General features: G+C 41.6%; 2 protein-coding genes across 3 annotated transcripts in view; both read right to left on the bottom strand.

The window, feature by feature from the left end:
* LOC115735585 (DNA repair protein REV1) overlaps positions 1–18,618 on the bottom strand; it is an 870,695-nt gene that overhangs the window by 350,267 nt on the left and 501,810 nt on the right. The window lies entirely within an intron of this gene.
* Positions 12,346–15,300, bottom strand: LOC115735754 (B3 domain-containing protein Os01g0723500-like). Its single transcript, XM_030667148.2, has 4 exons — positions 15,035–15,300; positions 13,563–13,935; positions 13,051–13,364; positions 12,346–12,953 (listed from the first exon to the last, which is right to left on the bottom strand). The coding sequence occupies exons 1-4, from the start codon at positions 15,134–15,136 to the stop codon at positions 12,702–12,704; spliced, it is 1,041 nt and encodes a 346-aa protein (XP_030523008.1). The 5' UTR covers positions 15,137–15,300; the 3' UTR covers positions 12,346–12,701.

The following is an 18,618-nucleotide window of genomic DNA, read 5'->3' as shown; positions in this document are numbered from 1 at the left end:
GATTTTTCTCAAGAACTCTCTTTTTCCTCTCTAAAAATTCCTCTCAAAAACTCTCTCAAAACTCTCTCAATTCTCTTCCACTCCCTATCACAAAAATTCTCCTCTACTCTCTCTCTCAATTCTCTTCCACTTCCCCCTTCTAAAACTCTTCTCAAGAGCTCTCTCTTTTATAGGCAAAGTTCTTCATCCTTCATTCTTCACCTTCATTTCTTCACCTTCCATCTTCATCTTCTCTTCTTCATCTTCATTTCTTCACCTTCCATTTTCATCTTCCCTTCTTCATCTTCATTTCTTCACCTTCCATTTTCATCTTCCCTTCATTATCTTCCCTTCATCATCTTCCCTTCTTCATCTTCTTTTCATTATCTTCCCTTCATCATCTTCCCTTCTTCATCTTCTTTTGGTATTTGCAATACGGTCCCCGAAGTTCCAAGTATTTGCAATACGGTCCCTGAAATTTTAAGTATTTGCAATACAGTCCTTGAAGTTTCAAATCTTCTCGGTGTATTTTTCCATCCCGTGCCTAGTCTAGACGCATGCTAAATTAAGTGTTCTGCTTGCCCGATTATATGCCAATGCAATGTACGCTAAAAATAAATATGTGAGATGATTTTTTATAATTTTTATGCAAAAAATAGATTAATCAAAATTTAGGCGTCAACAGCTGCCCCTCTTTGAGTGGAGGCTCGTACGGGTTCCGCTCAAAGACAAAATTGAATCCTAAATTTTGACAGTGCAAATTATGGATGAACTTTTTGGCGGGAGTTTTAATCCCATTTTTTATGTAATGAAGTGATGCATGATATGCAAGATTGTAAATAACACGTGTCATAATTTCCCTTTTTCATGTTAGAGAAACCTGCACATGGATCGCATACAAGAATACCTGTTTTACCAAATTTCTCGTAAGCTAATGGTTCTCTTAATTTCCAAGCTTCTTTTTGCGGATGCAAGGATTTTAAGGTATTTGGCCTATCTCGTTATCGAGACTTCTCCCTAATGCAAGACAGCGCAAGATATGTGTGTCGTTTGAGATCACAAGAGCTACGTCGTTGTGAGTCGAAAGAAGTGGGATCAAGTTCACAAGAGCTACGTCGTTGTGAGTTGATTAAATGTCGAAATCGCCGGTGCATATGTCTTCACGATTCGATAAAGGGAACCAAAATCATAAGAGCTACGTCGTTATGATTTGGTTTGGATAAAAAATATGGGTGCTTATGTCTTCATGATTTGATAAAGGAGCCGAAAATCATAAGAGCTATGTCATTATGAGCCGACTAAAGGTCAAGATCACCGGTGCATACGTCTTCATGATTCGATCTCGAAATCATAAGAGCTACGTCGTTATGATTTGAAGAGATGTCAAGATCGCCGGTGCATATGTCTTCACGTCCCGAGATTGAAACCATAAGAGCTACGTCGTTATGATTTGATAAGATGTCAAGATCGCCGGTGCATATGTCTTCACGTCCCGAGATTGAAACCATAAGAGTTACGTCGTTATGATTTGATAAGATGTCAAGATCGCCGAGGCATATGTCTTCACGTCCCGAGATTGAAACCATAAGAGCTACGTCGTTATGATTTGATAAGATGTCAAGATCGCCGGTGCATATGTCTACACGACTTGACGGAAGAGGCATATTGCCCGAATTGAACAATATTTGATAGGAGCACCATCGAATGGAATCGATAAGTACAAAAGGGGCATATTGCACGAATTGAATCATAACAACTATCATGAGAAGAGTTGTTAATTTGAAAAGGGGTTCGAGAAAACTTACCCGGGTTCTCCAAACGATTAATCAAGGAACGAAGCGGATTGTTTGTATCGTACCTGGTAGGCATTTGCCAAAAAACTTGCTCATTCAATAATCCTTGGATGAATTTCGAGACCTTGTGAGGGAACTCGAACATCGGGAATGTATTACCTATCATAGAATGTCATAGGTAACACACACAAACATATTCAACAATGAGTATAATGCAATCACTCATACTATGGTTCATGCATAACCATTCTGTCAAGTTTGCATTACCAATTTTGTCCAGGGAGGTTCTCACATTACGAATACCTCGAATGTGAGCTGAATGGGGGACTTCAGTCCGAAAGGGCTTTCTCTCACTCTCGAGAAAAGCTATTTATCCCGTCTGCAGGATTCAAGAGAAATCACTCAATCTTTCCATCATCGCATTCGATAAGGATCCAAGTAATCTCGCAATTGATACGACCGAGTCGATCCGGAGGTCTTGATTAGGACCGTAATGAGAGCTAGGTCAAAGGTTTACAAAGGGGACTCCAGTTGAGTCAAGGTCTTGAAATGAATTTCTTCATCATTTGCTCCGGATTTACAAGTCAAGAATCCTGCAAAAATGAGAGAGAAATAATCTTGCTCGAACTTCTTCGAGTGATGCTTAAAATCATTTAACTCTACGTTAACTCAAATGCCCTAATCGAAGAGACTTTGGAGGGTTATAACGTAGGCTAGGATTGGGGACCGAGGAACGAAAAGGCTCGTTTTGGCTCGAAATTAAATGAGAAGGGGCTTGACGTTGGTGATCATCGCCGACTAGTCACCGATCTTGGTCTTCCGGAAATGTCTTCGAAAGAATACCATCATTGAATGAGGGATGGTAGTTTTCTACTGAAAATTGCACTTTACAAACCGATTTCTTGGGGAGTCTTCTTCATAACAAGTGTCTGTCAAGGATTTGCAAGAGACACAATGCAAACATGTACATGGAATTTACAACTTAACATGCAAAAATATACATTCAAAATTCAGAAGTACTTTACAAATGAATGTGCATTGGCCTTACTTTTGGTAGGCACTTTGCTTTTCCTATGCTCGAAATTTTCATATGAGATCGGCCTTTGCTTTTCTTACTCCCGACTCTCATTTTTTTTTTTCTTCTTTTTTTTTAGAAGAGATTTTTTTCCTTTTCTTTGAGAGCTCTTCGACGTCTCTCTATTTTGCTTTTTTTTTTTTGAGAGCGGGCCCTTCTTTTTTAAGTTGAGTTTGCCTCTCCTTTTTTACAATCTCATGATTTTGAACCGGGAATTACAACAAGCATAAACATGTACAAAGAAAAATTATGTAAACATAAAAAATCTAGCATACAAGAAATGAGTCCATTCGGGAATTCTCTGTTGACCCGACCATCTCCAATTCTAATCCTTGGGAAAATGCTATCTTCGTCTTTGGAATGAGCAAATGATCACCAACGGGGGTTTAAGAAATGAATTTGCGGGCTCAAGTGGGCTATGCAAAGAATGAAGTGTATATGATAGAGAAATGAATGCTCTTCATCATCCTAAGGCACTTGAATTAAAATTCGAGTATAAATGCAAAGAAACACCCGAAAATTAATGTTAGTCCGAGCAAGAAAATTTCTAACCATTTACCTCGTGTTGCTTCTGGAATTAACCCGTCCGAACCCCGATGTAGGGTGGTTCTTGACAGGGGTAAAGAAATGAAACCACCGCTCAAAAGGGGTAATCAATGGATCACCTGTAGTGTCCGGGATAGAGAACTGAATGCCTCTGTCATTTCGGCTATCGTACCTTTCGCGAGAAAACTCTTTACCTCGGGGAATGCGGAATTTTGCCACCGTTCATCTCGCCTTGAAAAAATTGGACGTGTTTGGGAAAGGATTGCCTTTCATCATCCCGCCTTGCCCCATTCCATACATTCGATGTATCTTATGTAGTTCATATTCCTTATTCGAGTTGGTAAATTAAACATGAGGAACAGTCATGCGCAAACTTTGCAATGTATGAGTGTTTTTGAGCATATAAAATGCAACAACTTTTTATCTTGGTGGACAGAATTCGCAAGCACATAAGAAACTTCTTAGGGGCGTGGATCGCGAGTTGCCCCTGCTCATGCAAATGAGTTGCAAAAACTTCATTATCCGGTTCGAGACATGAGATTGTCAAAGGCTTCAGGAATTTCTTATTTCATTAATTTTTCGGGGAGAATGGATACTTCCCTATCCGGAAAGGCGGTGACCCCCTGTAAAAATCAAAAGGGAAAGCATCAATGTACGTTCTCATGTCCTAAACGAGTTGAAACGATACCGCTTTACCCTTGTACGAATTTCTTGTGAACTTTGAATTGAAAAGATCAACTCATCTGGATCGGATTGTATGGCCGGGATGTTATCTCTCCGGTTTTGTAACCATCCGGGGCTGAGCTTCAATCGGTCATTGAACTCGCGAAGCAAAAAGGTTTTTATTAATCTTTGTACATTGATGCCAAATCCCGGGATCGAACCCGAACGCCTCGGACCACCTGTCATTCCCCCAACCACTAGGCCGTGATGATGTTGGCGTCCACGGTTGGTTCGCTTTTTGCTATATTGTTCTCAAAACAGGTTGGCAATCCCCGTCGAGAATAAAATAAGCATAATTTAGAGTTTGAAATGATTGAGAGCCAATTGGGACGATACGGAGTTACCCATCTTTGAGCCCGTCGGCCTTTTACTCGTATTCTCCCAAGTAAGGCTATTCGGAATCTCTCTTTACGGGCGTTCGGGCGTCGTCCACAAATTGATTTTCTACGAGGCCTAGCTTAACAAGGAACTCACGCATTTGATAAGGGAGGAGAAAATTCGCCCTTTAACTCTAGGCAAATTCTAGACAGCTAGAAAGTAAAAAAAAAATCCCACGCAGGGGAACTATACATGGAATCAAAGAAGTATTCATGCGAGATTGGTTCCACCTCTCTTCTTTGGCCATTCCAACGATCAACCGATTCTGTCTTGGACTAAACACCAACAATCGTTGTTTGAAGACCCATAATAACTTGCTTCGGATCACGGCTCGGGAGGTCCTTCATTTCCAAACAGGCTCATCAAGGTAGCAAGTTCATCATCAAAGTAATCTTCGATTTTTCGAGCAATTGATACTCGAATTGGGCATTATTACTTGCTAACACCGTGACAGATTCTTTGTGAGCGATCGACTCCTTAAGCTTGAGCCTCCGTCGTTGCTCGGGAACTTGTAGGGATGATCAAGCTGTCCGCTACTAGAACCACCAGCGGAATGTTGGTATAACCTGTATTCTTGATTGGGAAGTGGCCGGGTACCTTTTGCTCGGTAGGTTTTCCCGAATTGATCTTCCAGCCAACTCTGTCCGGTCGCCTTGGTCCCAAGCTGCATCGTGCTTCCTCGACTTATCTCTAACCCTTTGAAGGTGATTTGTGACACTTTGCATGGTGAGTCCGTCTATATTCATCATTTTATGTACAGCCAATGGTCGTCTTTGAATTGATTCCTAGGCGTCGAACTGCCTCAATGAATATAGAATGAAGCTTGGCGGACCAAAGGGGCCTTTTCTTTTGGACAAAATCGTCGTCGTCGGCTTGGTCGTGGTTTTTTTGTACAAGTAATTGCTTCCTTACAAGATGCTGCCAAATGTTTTGGAGCACTTGGACGCAGACCGGCTTCGCAGGACGTCTCGAGCACCATGCGATATGGCCCTCGTTATGAACTGGCTGATCATTACTTGCTGATACTACGATGACTCGTATGTCCAACTCGGAATCAATGATCTTTAAGAGATGGAAACCGTCCATGTCGATCCCTACGACGGCCGTGGACGACGATGTCAAAATCATATTTGTACTTGCCTCGCTACTTGTAAGGCATCCGTTGCTTTCGCATTAGCAAAAACCCCGTACATGCAACTTCTCAAGCATAGCAACGAGGATTGAGAGGGAAACGGGGTTGCCATCAATGACCATGACTCATGCAGATCTTCGGGATAGGAAGGTTCCCATACTTCCGCTTGGAATGAACGTGTTTTTCTTTTAAAACCTTCCATATGTAGATCAAAAATGGCTGTTTCGACCCGAGACCGAGCTTTAGATGTTCTCGAGACTTGCAAAACAATCCGCCCGAAAATCACAAAAGTGATGGTGGTCTTTCGTGACGAGTTCCGGTGGTCATTTATAAACTTTTTCTGATCGTTAGTCTCGCATATAGGTTCTCGCTTTTTCTACGAAAGAGGACAACTTTTTCTCTCCTTTCCGGTCTTAGTGCCTTGGATCCATTTCGTAATAACTCTTGCCTCTCACTCAATCTGTCATCTTTTTCCTTTTCGATATGTAGGAGCCCTCAAATCTTTTCGCTTTCTCTATGAACGAGGCGATTATTTCCTTCCTCGAGATCTTTTCGGTTCCCCCTACGAACGAGGCGATTATTTCCTTCCTCGAGATCTTTTCACTTCCTCCCGAGGCGGTTATTTCCTCGAATCTTTTTGCTTTCTCTAATAACGAGGCAGCTATTTTTTCTCAAATCTTTTTGCATCTATCTATGTGAAGGCTTTTAATGCTTTTCCTTTCGGCGTTCGATCAAATCGACAAAGAATTCACGCATTTGAGCATGATGATATTTGCGGATAGTATCTTGTTCTTTGCCCCTTGATTAACTCTAGGCGTAAAAGGAAGAATGTCTCACATGGGGACTTTGTAACAAACAGTACATTCATTCACGCATGTCTCTACTTCTCTTGAGAATTCATAAGGGCTAGCTAGTAATGCTCAAAAGAGTGATATTTTGAAAGCCCATAATAAAAACTCAAGCTTCATGTAGGCTACTGATTCGGAGTTTCATCGGTGTTGAATTGGCCGATCGTGACATCGGGAAACTCCAATTGTAGTGATGCATGTCACTTCCCTCGAAGGGCATCGGTTACGCCTCCGCAAGGCCGACATTCTGGGATGTATCCCCAACGAAATCCGATTGTGCGAGAACTTGCTCGGGAGGATGAATCGATAAATGAGCATTTTCAATGCTCGGATGTGGCTCATCAAGGAACATGCCACCAAAGGTGATGGGGTTGCTGCGAGACATGGCAAATAGCGATGTTAAGAGCATCCCTATACCTCTTGATCTCTCGCTCGAAGCTCTTCATTTTCTTCCTTTAGAGACGCAAGTTCATGACTTTCACTTCGAACCTTCACTCGGGCCCGCTTGTTTTGAAACCAAAACCCGACCTTCAAGGGCTCCATTCCTAGCTTCCGGCTCAACTCATTTTTTCGTTTCCCGTTCACGTAAGGGCACTCCTTAAAGGCAGCTTCGAGCTCTTTGATTTGATGTTTTCTTTTACGGGGTTGACTACGGCTGCTTGCTGCTATATTGTTGTTCTTGTTATCGAGATCTTGAACTTCACCGCCAAGGGAGTTGGGTTTTACGGCTTCATGGCTGGATCCGGCCTCGAAATTCAGCGGTTCATTCTCGGGGATGTCTAGGTTGGTTGCCTCCGGTAAGTGCTGGTAGCCTCCAAACATGTTGAATTGAAATACTTCTTACTTGCCTTTTGTTCACTCTACTCTCCGCTTGTATGCTTACTCTCTCCAAATTCTTCCGAGTAAACATGCATGTTCCGAGCCTCCCTTTTAACGTGGATGAAAACCACTAAGCCGAGTGCTTCTCCCAAGATTTCGTGTTTCCCGCTCTGTCTTCTTCATTTCCTTCTAACATGGTGGGACCCTCAAATCTTTTCTCAGGTATGCTTGTCCCTCTTTTAATATGGCGGAACCTTTAAGTCATTTCGCAACTTTTCGAATTTCGTGAGCCTCGAGATGGTAGATCCGTGATTCACGGACGAAACGTCTGTAGTTTTACCCGGATAATTAACTCGGCCCCCACAATAATTATTGCTATGACTTTTTCTGCCCTTTAAATTAGGATTTAACGCCGAGACGATTATCGCTTCCATATCCTCATCTCCAACCTTCTAAGCACTCTTTCGCATCCACTCTTTTTCAAAGCAACTTCAGCAACAATGGCCTCCCTCCCCGCACGCATCTTCTCGGCTGAAGTTTTGGCCAAATGGGAGAAACTTTATAATCTCTTAGGCCAGAGCTACTCTTATATAGCCAACCATCCGGAGGTCGAAATCGAAATCCGTCTCATGTTTACGGATATGGACACCGTTTCTATTCAAGGTACCAAGTTAGAAGAGGAATATAGGATCTTCCCTACCCTCTTCACTAACTTCCCGGAGGCTTACAATCATGCTTATCAAGATGTTACTTTGGCCTATCTTGTGAGGGCACGCTATCGGGATCGGTCGGATAACTTGATGTTGGCCGATCTTGTAGCCGACAATTATAAGAAGGCCCTTGACTACGGTAATGATCAAGTCTCACCGCTGATTCGTGAGAGGGGGAACTTGGTGGAACGCTTGGCCATGTCCCAGGACCATCTTCGAGCGCGATCCGCTCGATATTGTTTTGAAATTTCAATGCTCATGGCTGGAAGAAAGGCTGGACGATCCGACCCTGGATATAGCCCGCGGGAGAATGCTGATCCATGACTTGGAATCTGCTGCCGAGTATCACGAGGACAGGTGGTGGCCAAGCTTAAAGAGAAATGTGAGCTCCTCCTCTTTAAGGCTGGCGGATCTCGATTCTCGAAGCGATCGGTGTAGGCGGAGCATCAACCGTATATGGAGAGTCGAGTTAAACTCCTTTGTGATGCTCATTAGGGCTCGGTTTGGCTTTACGTTCCCACCCCGATGATCTGTTTGTAAGGCTCTCCGATGGATGAAATAAATGCAAGTTTTTACTCATTTGCATTTCGCTTTCGCATTATTCGATCTTCCATATCTTTGACAGATTGAAGGGGCTCTTCATTTTACTCATTTCATCTTGGTCGTCATATCTTTTTTTGCAAGATAAGCCTTTTACTCTGTGAATATGTAAATCTCACGCTACTGATGGTCATTTCAATTGGGCCGGAGAGACTCCCCCATTTGAAACAATCTCTCAAAGAAAGATTAGTAGCGAGGAAACAAACGAATGCCCAAATGTGAACAACTCGTGAATCTGTATTAATATTATAACTCGATTATGAAAACATCAGAGTGAATCAAGTATAATATTTCTTTACGGAGTCAGAACTAACTGGGTTGGTAAAGACATGACCGTCCATCTCGGCCATAATCAAAGCACCACCAGGGAGCACCTTCTTTACTATATATGGACCACCATAGTTTGGAGCGAATTTCCCTTCCGGGAGTGGGACTATTGGCAATAATTTTCTCAAGACCAGGTCATTGATCCGAAAATATCGAGGCCGAACTTTTTTGTTGAATGATTTAGCAACTCTCTGCTGATAACACTGGCCATGACATACAGCCCTTAAGTCTCTTTTCGTCGATCGATTCAATTGGCTTGCCCTCTGCTGGATTCATTCGGTTTCCGTCGACTTAGCTTGAGACAAGTATACGTAAGGGAAGGAATTTCCACTTCAACCGGTAGGACAGCCTCCATTCCATATACAAGAGAATACGGGGTTGCCCCCGTAGATGTCCGGATCGAGGTCCGATACGCCATAAGTGCAAATGGCAACCTCTCATGCCAATCGCGATAATTTTCAGCCGTCTTCGCTAAGATTTTCTTGATGTTCTTATTGGCGGCTTCTCTTGCTCCATTCATCCGAGGACGATATGGGGAAGAGTTCGGATGCTTGATCTTGAATTCTTTGAACAATTCGTCCATTAGCTTGTTGTTCAAGTTTGAGCCATTGTCGGTGATTATGGCTTCGGGTGAACCATATCGAGCGATGATATCTCGACGGATAAATTTCACGATATTTCGTCTTTGTGACCGCTAAATAAGATGCGGCTTCGATTCATTTAGAGAAATAGTCAATTGCTACCAAGATGAATCGATGCCCATTGGATGCTTTAGGATTGATAGGGCTGATAACATCAATGTCCCACATAGAAAACGGCCATGGTTCGGATAACTGATGCAACTCGTTCGGAGAGACATTAATCTTGTCACCATGAATCTGACATTTGTGACAACTCCGGACATGCTGAACCGGGTTGGAAGTTCCATCATACTTTTCGAAGTCGGGCATCTTGAACTTTTACGGCACAATGATCTTTGAAAAGACAGACAGTCGACCGGGGTATGTTGTGAGTCCCCTCGACCTCTCGGATCCTCTGTTCCATTTGGGCCAATAGCTTGGCCGTATCACCATTCAATCCGGGGGCCACGGGGCTGGCTTGAGGGATTGGGACTACGGGCGGCGTGCTCGAGCTCACGCCCGTGATGATCACATCCTCTACCGGCATTGTCGGATAGGGAGTAGCTTCCAGGGCTTTACCGAAGTTGTCCGTAGGAGGAACTAGAGCAGGAAGCGGCGGGATGGCGGCGGATGATTGAAGTTTGGCGGTGAAGGCGGCCATAATTTCTTCCATCTTTCGGGACATCATCCCTTCAAAGCGCTCGATCAAGGAGCCAAGTTTCTCGTCTAGGGCAGCACTGACGATAGCGTTGATGTCGGCCATCCTCTTTGCGACCGATCGAGTAATGTGTAGAGGATCCGTGACAAATTACCTGTACGCAGTAACAAACCCAAAATGAGTATAGGGAGCAAGAATAGCGAGCCGGCCCATGACATCCCTCTAGACTCAAACGAACAAAGTGATTATGGCCAAAGGATTGAACCATGTAATTTTCAGTTTGTCCGCTTTTACGAAAAAATTCGTATTAATCCGTACGTTGATCAAAACATGTCCAAATTTTACGAGTTTATAGTTGAGAAGGTGATGAACAACTTTTATGTTGGCCAATCAGACTAGAAATGCACGGATCAAATCAGTTTAATGTGTCTCTCCAAAACAATCACGTTCAGAAAACTGTTATAACCGCATGTTGTTGAAAAAACGAAGGGCCATCTTAAATTATGAATTTAATTCTGAAATTTTGCAAGATATTAGTTGAAACATAGGTCTACAACTTTCGTGTTTGGCACTTACTCAAAACTCGATCGTAGAATTTAGTAAAAATCGCACAACAGGAATAAGCCAAATCAAAATTGAGGACAACTGATGAAATTGTAAAAGCTACGGAAGCAAAGTGCGAAATTGAAAATAAGACAATGAAACTTCTAAACAATCAACCTAAACCATGGACCGGCCCAAAATAAAAATGAGATAACAGGGTACAAGAGACAAGAAATTACCTCTCATACGAAGAAAATGCCAATCACAAAGACATGCGCATGTCCTTGTGATTGGCTGCGTTTTCTTTCTTTCTAAATCACCCATGGTGTATATCGTACAAAGTTCAATGTTTTACATCCCCATAAAAAAGAAGAAAAAACAAAAAAAAATTGCATCTTTGAATTTCAAGTAAAATCCATCAAAATTGCCAAATCAAATATTTTTCATGAAAATGGTACCGAAAGGGCGTTAGAGAAATCTGACGTAACCAAATCCCCGAATTCAAAATCTCCGGTTCGCGGAAATAAGATAGTTTTCTCCCGCTATTTTATTTAGGTTTCTAATCAACCTATCGAAAATGATTAGTGGCGACTCCAAATTCAAAACACATTGCATGTTAATTATTTGAACCTTAAGTTGCGATTTGGTATGGACTTGGGAGAGTCCGAGTTAGGTTAGTTAATTAATTAACCTGATAATCCATTAGCCCGAAAATAAACTCGTTTATTTTTTGTATGTCGCGACAATATGTATTTTTATCAGTCTCTGTTTGAAAAAAGAAAATATCAAAAGACTGAAAGGGCAAAAACAACACACAATCACAGGCCAACCCACGAGTCCATATGTTAAAGGCTGAAAGGGTCCTTTGAAGATCCTTATAGCCTTTTTGCCTCTGGTTTTCTTTGCATGGGAAACTTCTCTTAGCGTCAACAGACCCTGAAGAACAGGGAAGTGGATTGAATCAGAAAAATGAAAGATAAACCAACAAAAGCATTAGTTCAAGCCCGGTATGCATAAGGGCTGAGCTAAATCTTATGCATTTGGGAATATTTTCAGAAGCAACTCTCCATTACCATTACCACAACATCTTCTGCTTTCCAGATAGAATTCCACAGGTGATTAGGGGACTCTAAAACTAAATCCTCCTCCCAGCTCCTGATCAAGTGACTACACTGAATTGACATACTATTTGGAAAAGTTGGGCAACCATACAAAACATTTTTCAAGTTGGCTGGCGAGAATCCTAGATATAACAGTCCTCGACTTGCTTCCGAACATTTTTGCAACTATCACCTTGGCCTTCTTGATATGTCAAACTCGACTGCCTGACTCTTCTATTTCTGAGAACCATAATAACTAGGTAACCAAAGATCCGAAGAGTTAAGATCTATTGACATCAGATTAGACATGTTCTATCTTTCTGCTTCAGACACCAGCTCAGCAATGCTAATCTGTAATCACTTTAGTGTAGGTTGTTGCTGGACAATGAAATTTCCCTATATTTCCATGATGAGAGCTGCCTTCATCTAGTTGGAAACTTGACTACCTCCATGAAGGTGTGGCCACAGATAGACTTTCATGACCGGGGAGGAGCTACGAAGCCGACATTAAAGGGGGAGTCCTATACTAAAAGATCATGCCCTCTCTCTCTCTCTCTAAATGCTGGTTCAAAAATGCTAATGACTCAAAACAATAAATGTCAAATCAAAAACTAGTTTGAATCATAGATCCAAGTTTTAGTTCAGATAATGAGCAGCTCAGAAACCATAAGACGAGTAATTATAAATCTGCAAGCTCAAGGTATAATCCAGCGTCATATCATTGAGAAACATCTTTCCTATTAAAAACTATGCAATAATACTAATGAGTGATTTCTCTCTGAGCAGTCATAATGGCAAAACATAATTCACATATGCTACCACAATCTAATCTCCTTGGCCACATCTCCATTCATGCAGTCAAAGTTTCCGGTGATTGAAATATGGTGACTAGGAATTCCTTGTTGGAGAGACGCTCGAACAGGCATACATCTCCAGTCGCTAGCTTGTTGTCTTCGATAAAGGCTGACCACCCACCAGAAAAGAAACGCCGGTTGTCATTTTCCAAGCAAACGACATTCCAAGTGTTCCCTTCCAGATTTCGCAGGACAACGTCCTCCCATTCCCGTGGCATATGCACTTGAGCAAAGGCGCGTGGAATATACTGCATTTAATTGTGCCACACACTCAGTATTAAAGAAAAGTAAGGGGACTAGAAATGACAAAGGTTATGAAACAGGGAGAAGGAAAGAAAAACTAACCAGCATTTTCGCCTGCCTAAGACTGAACATTTTCATGTAAGTCATGAAGTAGGGGAACGTAGAAGTAAGCATCTCTTCTATTGCTCTAACCCTTGCATTTACCTCAAAGTGAGAAGCATTCTTCTGCTTCTCAATAGAATGGCACCTAAACGTCGATTTGGATACTGACAAACCCGCGGTGAGTTTTCCAAGCTTGTTCCTCCGTTTGTGCTTGCGGGGCTCTGAACTCATTCTAACAGCACAAAGATCCATTTCCTCTTCCTCTCTGTTGATTATCTCAAGCTTGTTAAGCTCGACTTCCTGATTTTGCCCCTCTGTCCAATGTCATGTAAATGTAAGTCTAGGCTTTTCGACGTGTTTACTACATGCTTATGCATTACTATCCAGAACATGAAGAAAGCACCGATAATAATGTTGTAGGAAAAGATAATTCGACTAGTAAATTCAGGACATGTATAAGGTATAATCTGCACTTACGTAGGTCTGCCAAATGAAAGGACAAAGTGCATTACCCTGAGAGTTGAAATATGTTGACTGAGGGAGATTTCCGGAGCAAACAGGGCACTTTCTGGGTCTGCCTCTTGGGCTTTTCCAACTATGAAAGTTTGTTTCTTTTCCTTTTGTAACAGGAACATTGATTCTCTCCAATCCAGTCGGATCGTAAATATGCACTTCAAAGCTTCTCTTCCCATCATACTGAAATAGCAGGAACTCCTTGTTTCCAAGGGAGTTGTCTATGTGAAACTCTCGCCATCCATCATGTATATACAGGCCAGTGACGTTCTTGCATAATTTGGCATTCCAATTTTCACCAGATGGGCCCTTTAAGATCAATCTACAGGGAAGCTCTTCAGAAAAAAGCCTCGCAAACTTTGGCGGGATTTTCTGCATTATGCTCAAGTAAATGTTGTCGTTAGTTGATATAAGAGTGCAACATTCGGGCTCTAGTAGCTGAGTGATCATTAATCGAACAAGAAAACATGAAATACAAATTGGATTTGCTACTTGAAGCTGAAGTCGACAATAGGATATCATGTAGTTATACTGATGCAGATCAAACTCCAATCGCATCAACCCTGCCTATCATACCGTTTCAAACTGAGGAATCATCGAAGTACCGAAAACAAGAGGATTGATTAATCAAGCCACTCAAAAGAGACTGAAATCAGCACATCACAACTTCATTTTAACAGACACCAAAGCACACAGATTCTCACTGCAGTAGAATATACTTAAATGAGAAGTCCATCTACTAATTATATGAGCCTGGTGTTCAAGCTGTGGTAGGCAATGAAATTGAAACACAATATAATAACCCAGACCATGCAAGAAACAGGGTCTTTCATCCGGATTCTGGAGAGCTTGAGAACATAGGAATCATTCTCCTATTTCATCAAAGAACTCATATAGCAGTCGTATTTAGCTTAACATACATGCTTTATTCTACACAGCCAAACTTTTGAAGCAAGTGAAATTGAATTGTGTAACGCAAGAGCAGTTTGGCGTGATACTATCACCTTTCGTTTTATTTATTTATTTTTTCAACTTTCCTGCAACTGATGCATTCTCGTGCATTACTCAAGAAAAAACCTCACAATGCAACAGTTTTTTTTCCCCTTGATTTATCATCTGCAAACGAGCATTGGGCGTTGTCTCTCCTTCACAAGGCCAGACCAGAGTGAGGAACTGTAAAGCTCCATCATTTACTTCTCCATTTGAACTCTACCGCTAATAGACTTTGTTCATTCCAAATGGCACCACTACTTAGATTAGAGCCAGTTCAAGCCTTTTGCTTTTTAGCCATTGGAATCGTTTGATACACTCGACAAAAAGATAAAGCACCCCTAGCTCTTGAAATAGACATCAGAAGATGTAATTTGAAGGACAAGTTTACTCTTTTCTCCGTGACGGCACAATAGAATACGAAATGGAAGAGGAGACAGGTATATTTTGAGTCGAGAAAACAGAGGATCGAATATCATACCAGCCCTTGCATGGGTTCTCTCTGAAGGATCAACTTGAAGAAGCTGTTCATCTTCATCTTGCGTATTGAGCCCAACTCGTGTTCTGTTCGGAGAGCCTCCATTCTTCAAGCGGCTGCTTCTTGCTGAGTTTCACTCCGCAATCAACGGAGGACTCCCGTGTTATAAGAGACGTAGACCTTCTGAAAAGCGGTAGAGAAGAAAGATCAGAGGTAAGTATCATGGCTTGGCAAAAAACAGGGGCCAGTCAACATTGCTCTGCCAACTGTGGCTCTTCTTCTCTGGAGGCAGAGGACCAGAGGTAGAGACTGCCAGTACTAGTGCCGACATGCACATTGAGGAAATTATTCTAAGGACCAAGTCATTGTACTATGGTTGGATTTTGAACTGATCTTTTCTCTTAAGAACAGTACAGTACTTCAAACTAAAAAGCAAAAAGAAAAGAACATGCAAAACTCATGAGGATCAGGAGACGAAGACCGTATCTTTATATACGGGCAGAGCAGAGACTTTTTCATACTCCTGAGCCAATGGGTTTAAGTTTAAAAGAAGAACGAAACAAGAAAGGTTGACATTTTCAAAGTCTGATTACATTTTTATTCGCATCATTTGACTAAAGAGTGGCATTCATGGAAATCCTTATTCTATTCTTCTGCTCATAAACAATGTGCTTGAAATTACGACAAGAGTTGATTTTCATTTGCATAACTCCCTGAAATTTATTGGACACTGTGTTGGGCTTTTTTTCAAATTGTGCAAAAAATACCAAAATAGGTTTAAAAAAACATATTTACCAATTTAAGGTCGGTTCGGCAATCTTAGTGCCGAGCGGGACCCACTCAATACCGATAGTGTCGAGCGAGTGGCGGAGCGAGCGGGCACGCTTTGCTCTGTGCCGTGGGGTTGGGGCCCCACCCGCTCGGCACTCTAAGTGCCGAGCGGGTGTGTTGGCATCCCCCGGGCCCCACCCGCTCGGCGGTTAACCGCTGAGCGGGTAGGGGCCCCTACCCGTGCCGGCGCCTTTAATTAGGCGCCGACACTAGCGACGTGAAAGGTGCTGCAGGCGCCGCAACACCTTTCATGAGCGCTACAAAGCCTTCGGCTCTGCTTAAAGCAAAGCCGAAGGCTCTCCGCTCAGAAGGTCTCATTTTTGCAAAATCTCTCCTCTCCTCGAAGCTCTTCCCTCCTCCGTAGAAGCTCTTCCTCTTTTCGCACTCTCAGAGCCCCCTCTCCTCTTGCACTCTCCCTCACGAAGATTTTCTCAGATCCCCTCTCCTCATATGCCTTTATTGATGTTAGTGTTTTTATTTTATTGCTAATATTTTTGTCATATTTAAATTAAATTGGGACCTTTTTATTTTTGCAGAAGTTGAGACAAAAGAAAAGCCGGCCTTCTTACTCGGTGCTTTATCTTGATAGTTTGAACTCTACATTCGGTGTGTGATTACCCCCAATAGTTTAAGGTAAATCTCGTTATAGTTATTTTTTGCGCTTTCGTAAGTGTTGTTTTATTTATTTGATTATTATTGGTACCCTCAATAGTTATAATGTTTACGAATTTAGGTAAATAAAAAATTACCATAATCTCGTAAAAACAAATTTTTGAGATCATTTTTGCAACTATGTCCATATTCATTTTGACGATTTTCAAAATATGAAAAAGAAATTTAGGAGTGTAAAATGAATTTTTGGGAAAAAAAAAATTTGATCAGATGGCCCGAGAAGCGGGGGTGGGGTTTGACCCCGTCCGAAAAATATGTTTTTAATAATTTCAAAATTCTAATAATAGAAAATTAGAAAACAGAAAATTGATTAAAAATATAGAAAAATCATAGAAACTTTCAAAAAAATGAAGAAAAATATTAAAAAATTCGAAAAAATAGGAAATAACCACAATCAACTGGCCATAGACTATTTTGGCTATTTGGTCGGAGACTTAAAAAAATGACGATTTTGCCCTTTTGACAAATTGTCTTCCAAAAAAATTGTAAAAAATCTCAAAAATTAGAAAATGGCCACAACCAACTGGCCATGGACGATTCAGGGTATTTTGGCCGACAACTTTTAAAAAATGACGATTTTGCCCTTCTGGCAAATTGTCTTCCAAAAAAATTGTAAAAAATCTCAAAAAATAGGAAATGGTCACAATCAACTGTCCATGGACGATTCAGGGTATTTTGGCAGACGAATTTTAAAAAATGACGATTTTGCCTTTTTGGCAAATTATCTTCCAAAAAATTTGTAAAAAATCCCAAAAAATAGGAAATAGCTACAATCTACCGTATTCACGCCTACGGGGACAAGATATTTGGAAGGCTCGTGTCCCACTCATCTATTTCTGGATAATTGAGTGGCATTATCCGGACCGAGCACTTCGCCGGTTTGGTATGCAACGGCCAATACCTACTCCTCCCGGCAATCACAAAGCCTTGCATTATATTGACAATAGGCCACCTGGGAAGGATTGGGCGGCTAAGCACGGACGATGGATCGCTATGTGGGACGGACGTATCGAATATATAGTCCATGTTGATCCCGCAACGGAGGAACTTCACTTTCATTCGGAATATATGGAGTGGTTTCGTAGACATACACTGAAGTGGATTTCTATTACGAGAGCTACAATGGGTTCAACGGTTCGTGCAAATACTTTCAATTTAATTCGTTAATTATATTTTAGTAACATAAGTTATTGGCATTTGATAACATTTGTTACTTGTGATATCATTACCAAGGTGATGGCATAGAACAAATCTTATATATAACAAATTCACGTCCATCTCGTCGGGTTTGGGTAGATGTGGGGAGGATAACTAGGGCAATGCTATACGCCCAAAATGAGGAAAGACGGCTAACAATGATGCCACTACCCCAATCAGCAACTACAGCGGCACCCGTTGGCCCTCACGATGACGATCACCTAAGCCTGTTCAGCCGACCCGGAGGACTCCTCGAGCTCATGTAGTTGGCGATGCGATCCTTTACACCTTTGAGTATCATACGACATATTTCGCTCCGGGTTTTACTCCAAGATTAGGCCAGATAGATTTCGATGCGGGATTCGCCCATTTTACCGCCCCATTTCCCAAGGGATCTACCTTTGCATTTCCCGACCTGCAGACTCCAACTCCTTCTCCCGCTTCGTATGGATCCGATTTCCTTCATTTTTATTCAGGCTTCTCTACGATAGGATATGTACCGTACGAGCGTGACATATTTTCACAAGATATATCTTTATCATCTACACATCCTCCTCAGCTGGATCCTCCTCCTTAGCCTCGTCCTTGTCGGTACAATACTAGACCCGCCGAGTACCAAAGAGAACTTAATTGCGGAACGAAAGGTCATGTGGGAAGACGCATCGTTAGTAGATGTAATTGCGATTCACGATTGTTATCTATTATGGAAATTACATATTTTTCATATATCTCAGCACTTTCATTTTATGAATATTCTTAATTAATTACATTAATAAAATGAGCTTCAAAAGAAAAAAAAATTATAAATAAAATAATTATTATTAAAAACGTAAAAAAAATTACGATTTTTTATTCAAAAAAAGGCCGAGCGGAACAAAGGGCCGGGG

Source organism: Rhodamnia argentea, chromosome 11, assembly GCF_020921035.1.
Source record: "Rhodamnia argentea isolate NSW1041297 chromosome 11, ASM2092103v1, whole genome shotgun sequence".
Lineage (NCBI taxonomy): Eukaryota > Viridiplantae > Streptophyta > Magnoliopsida > Myrtales > Myrtaceae > Rhodamnia > Rhodamnia argentea.
Note: the sequence above shows the minus strand (reverse complement) of the source record. Positions and strands in the feature narration are given on the sequence as shown.

Bases quoted from the DNA above. Each gene is read 5' to 3' on its own strand.
- LOC115735754 (XM_030667148.2), bottom strand. From the start codon at position 15,136: ATGGAGGCTCTCCGAACAGAACACGAGTTGGGCTCAATACGCAAGATG. The intron at 13,936-15,034 runs GTATGATATTCG...AGCATAATGCAG, and splicing joins GAGAACCCATGCAAGGGCTG to AAAATCCCGCCAAAGTTTGC. The intron at 13,365-13,562 runs GTAATGCACTTT...GACATTGGACAG, and splicing joins AACATATTTCAACTCTCAGG to AGGGGCAAAATCAGGAAGTC.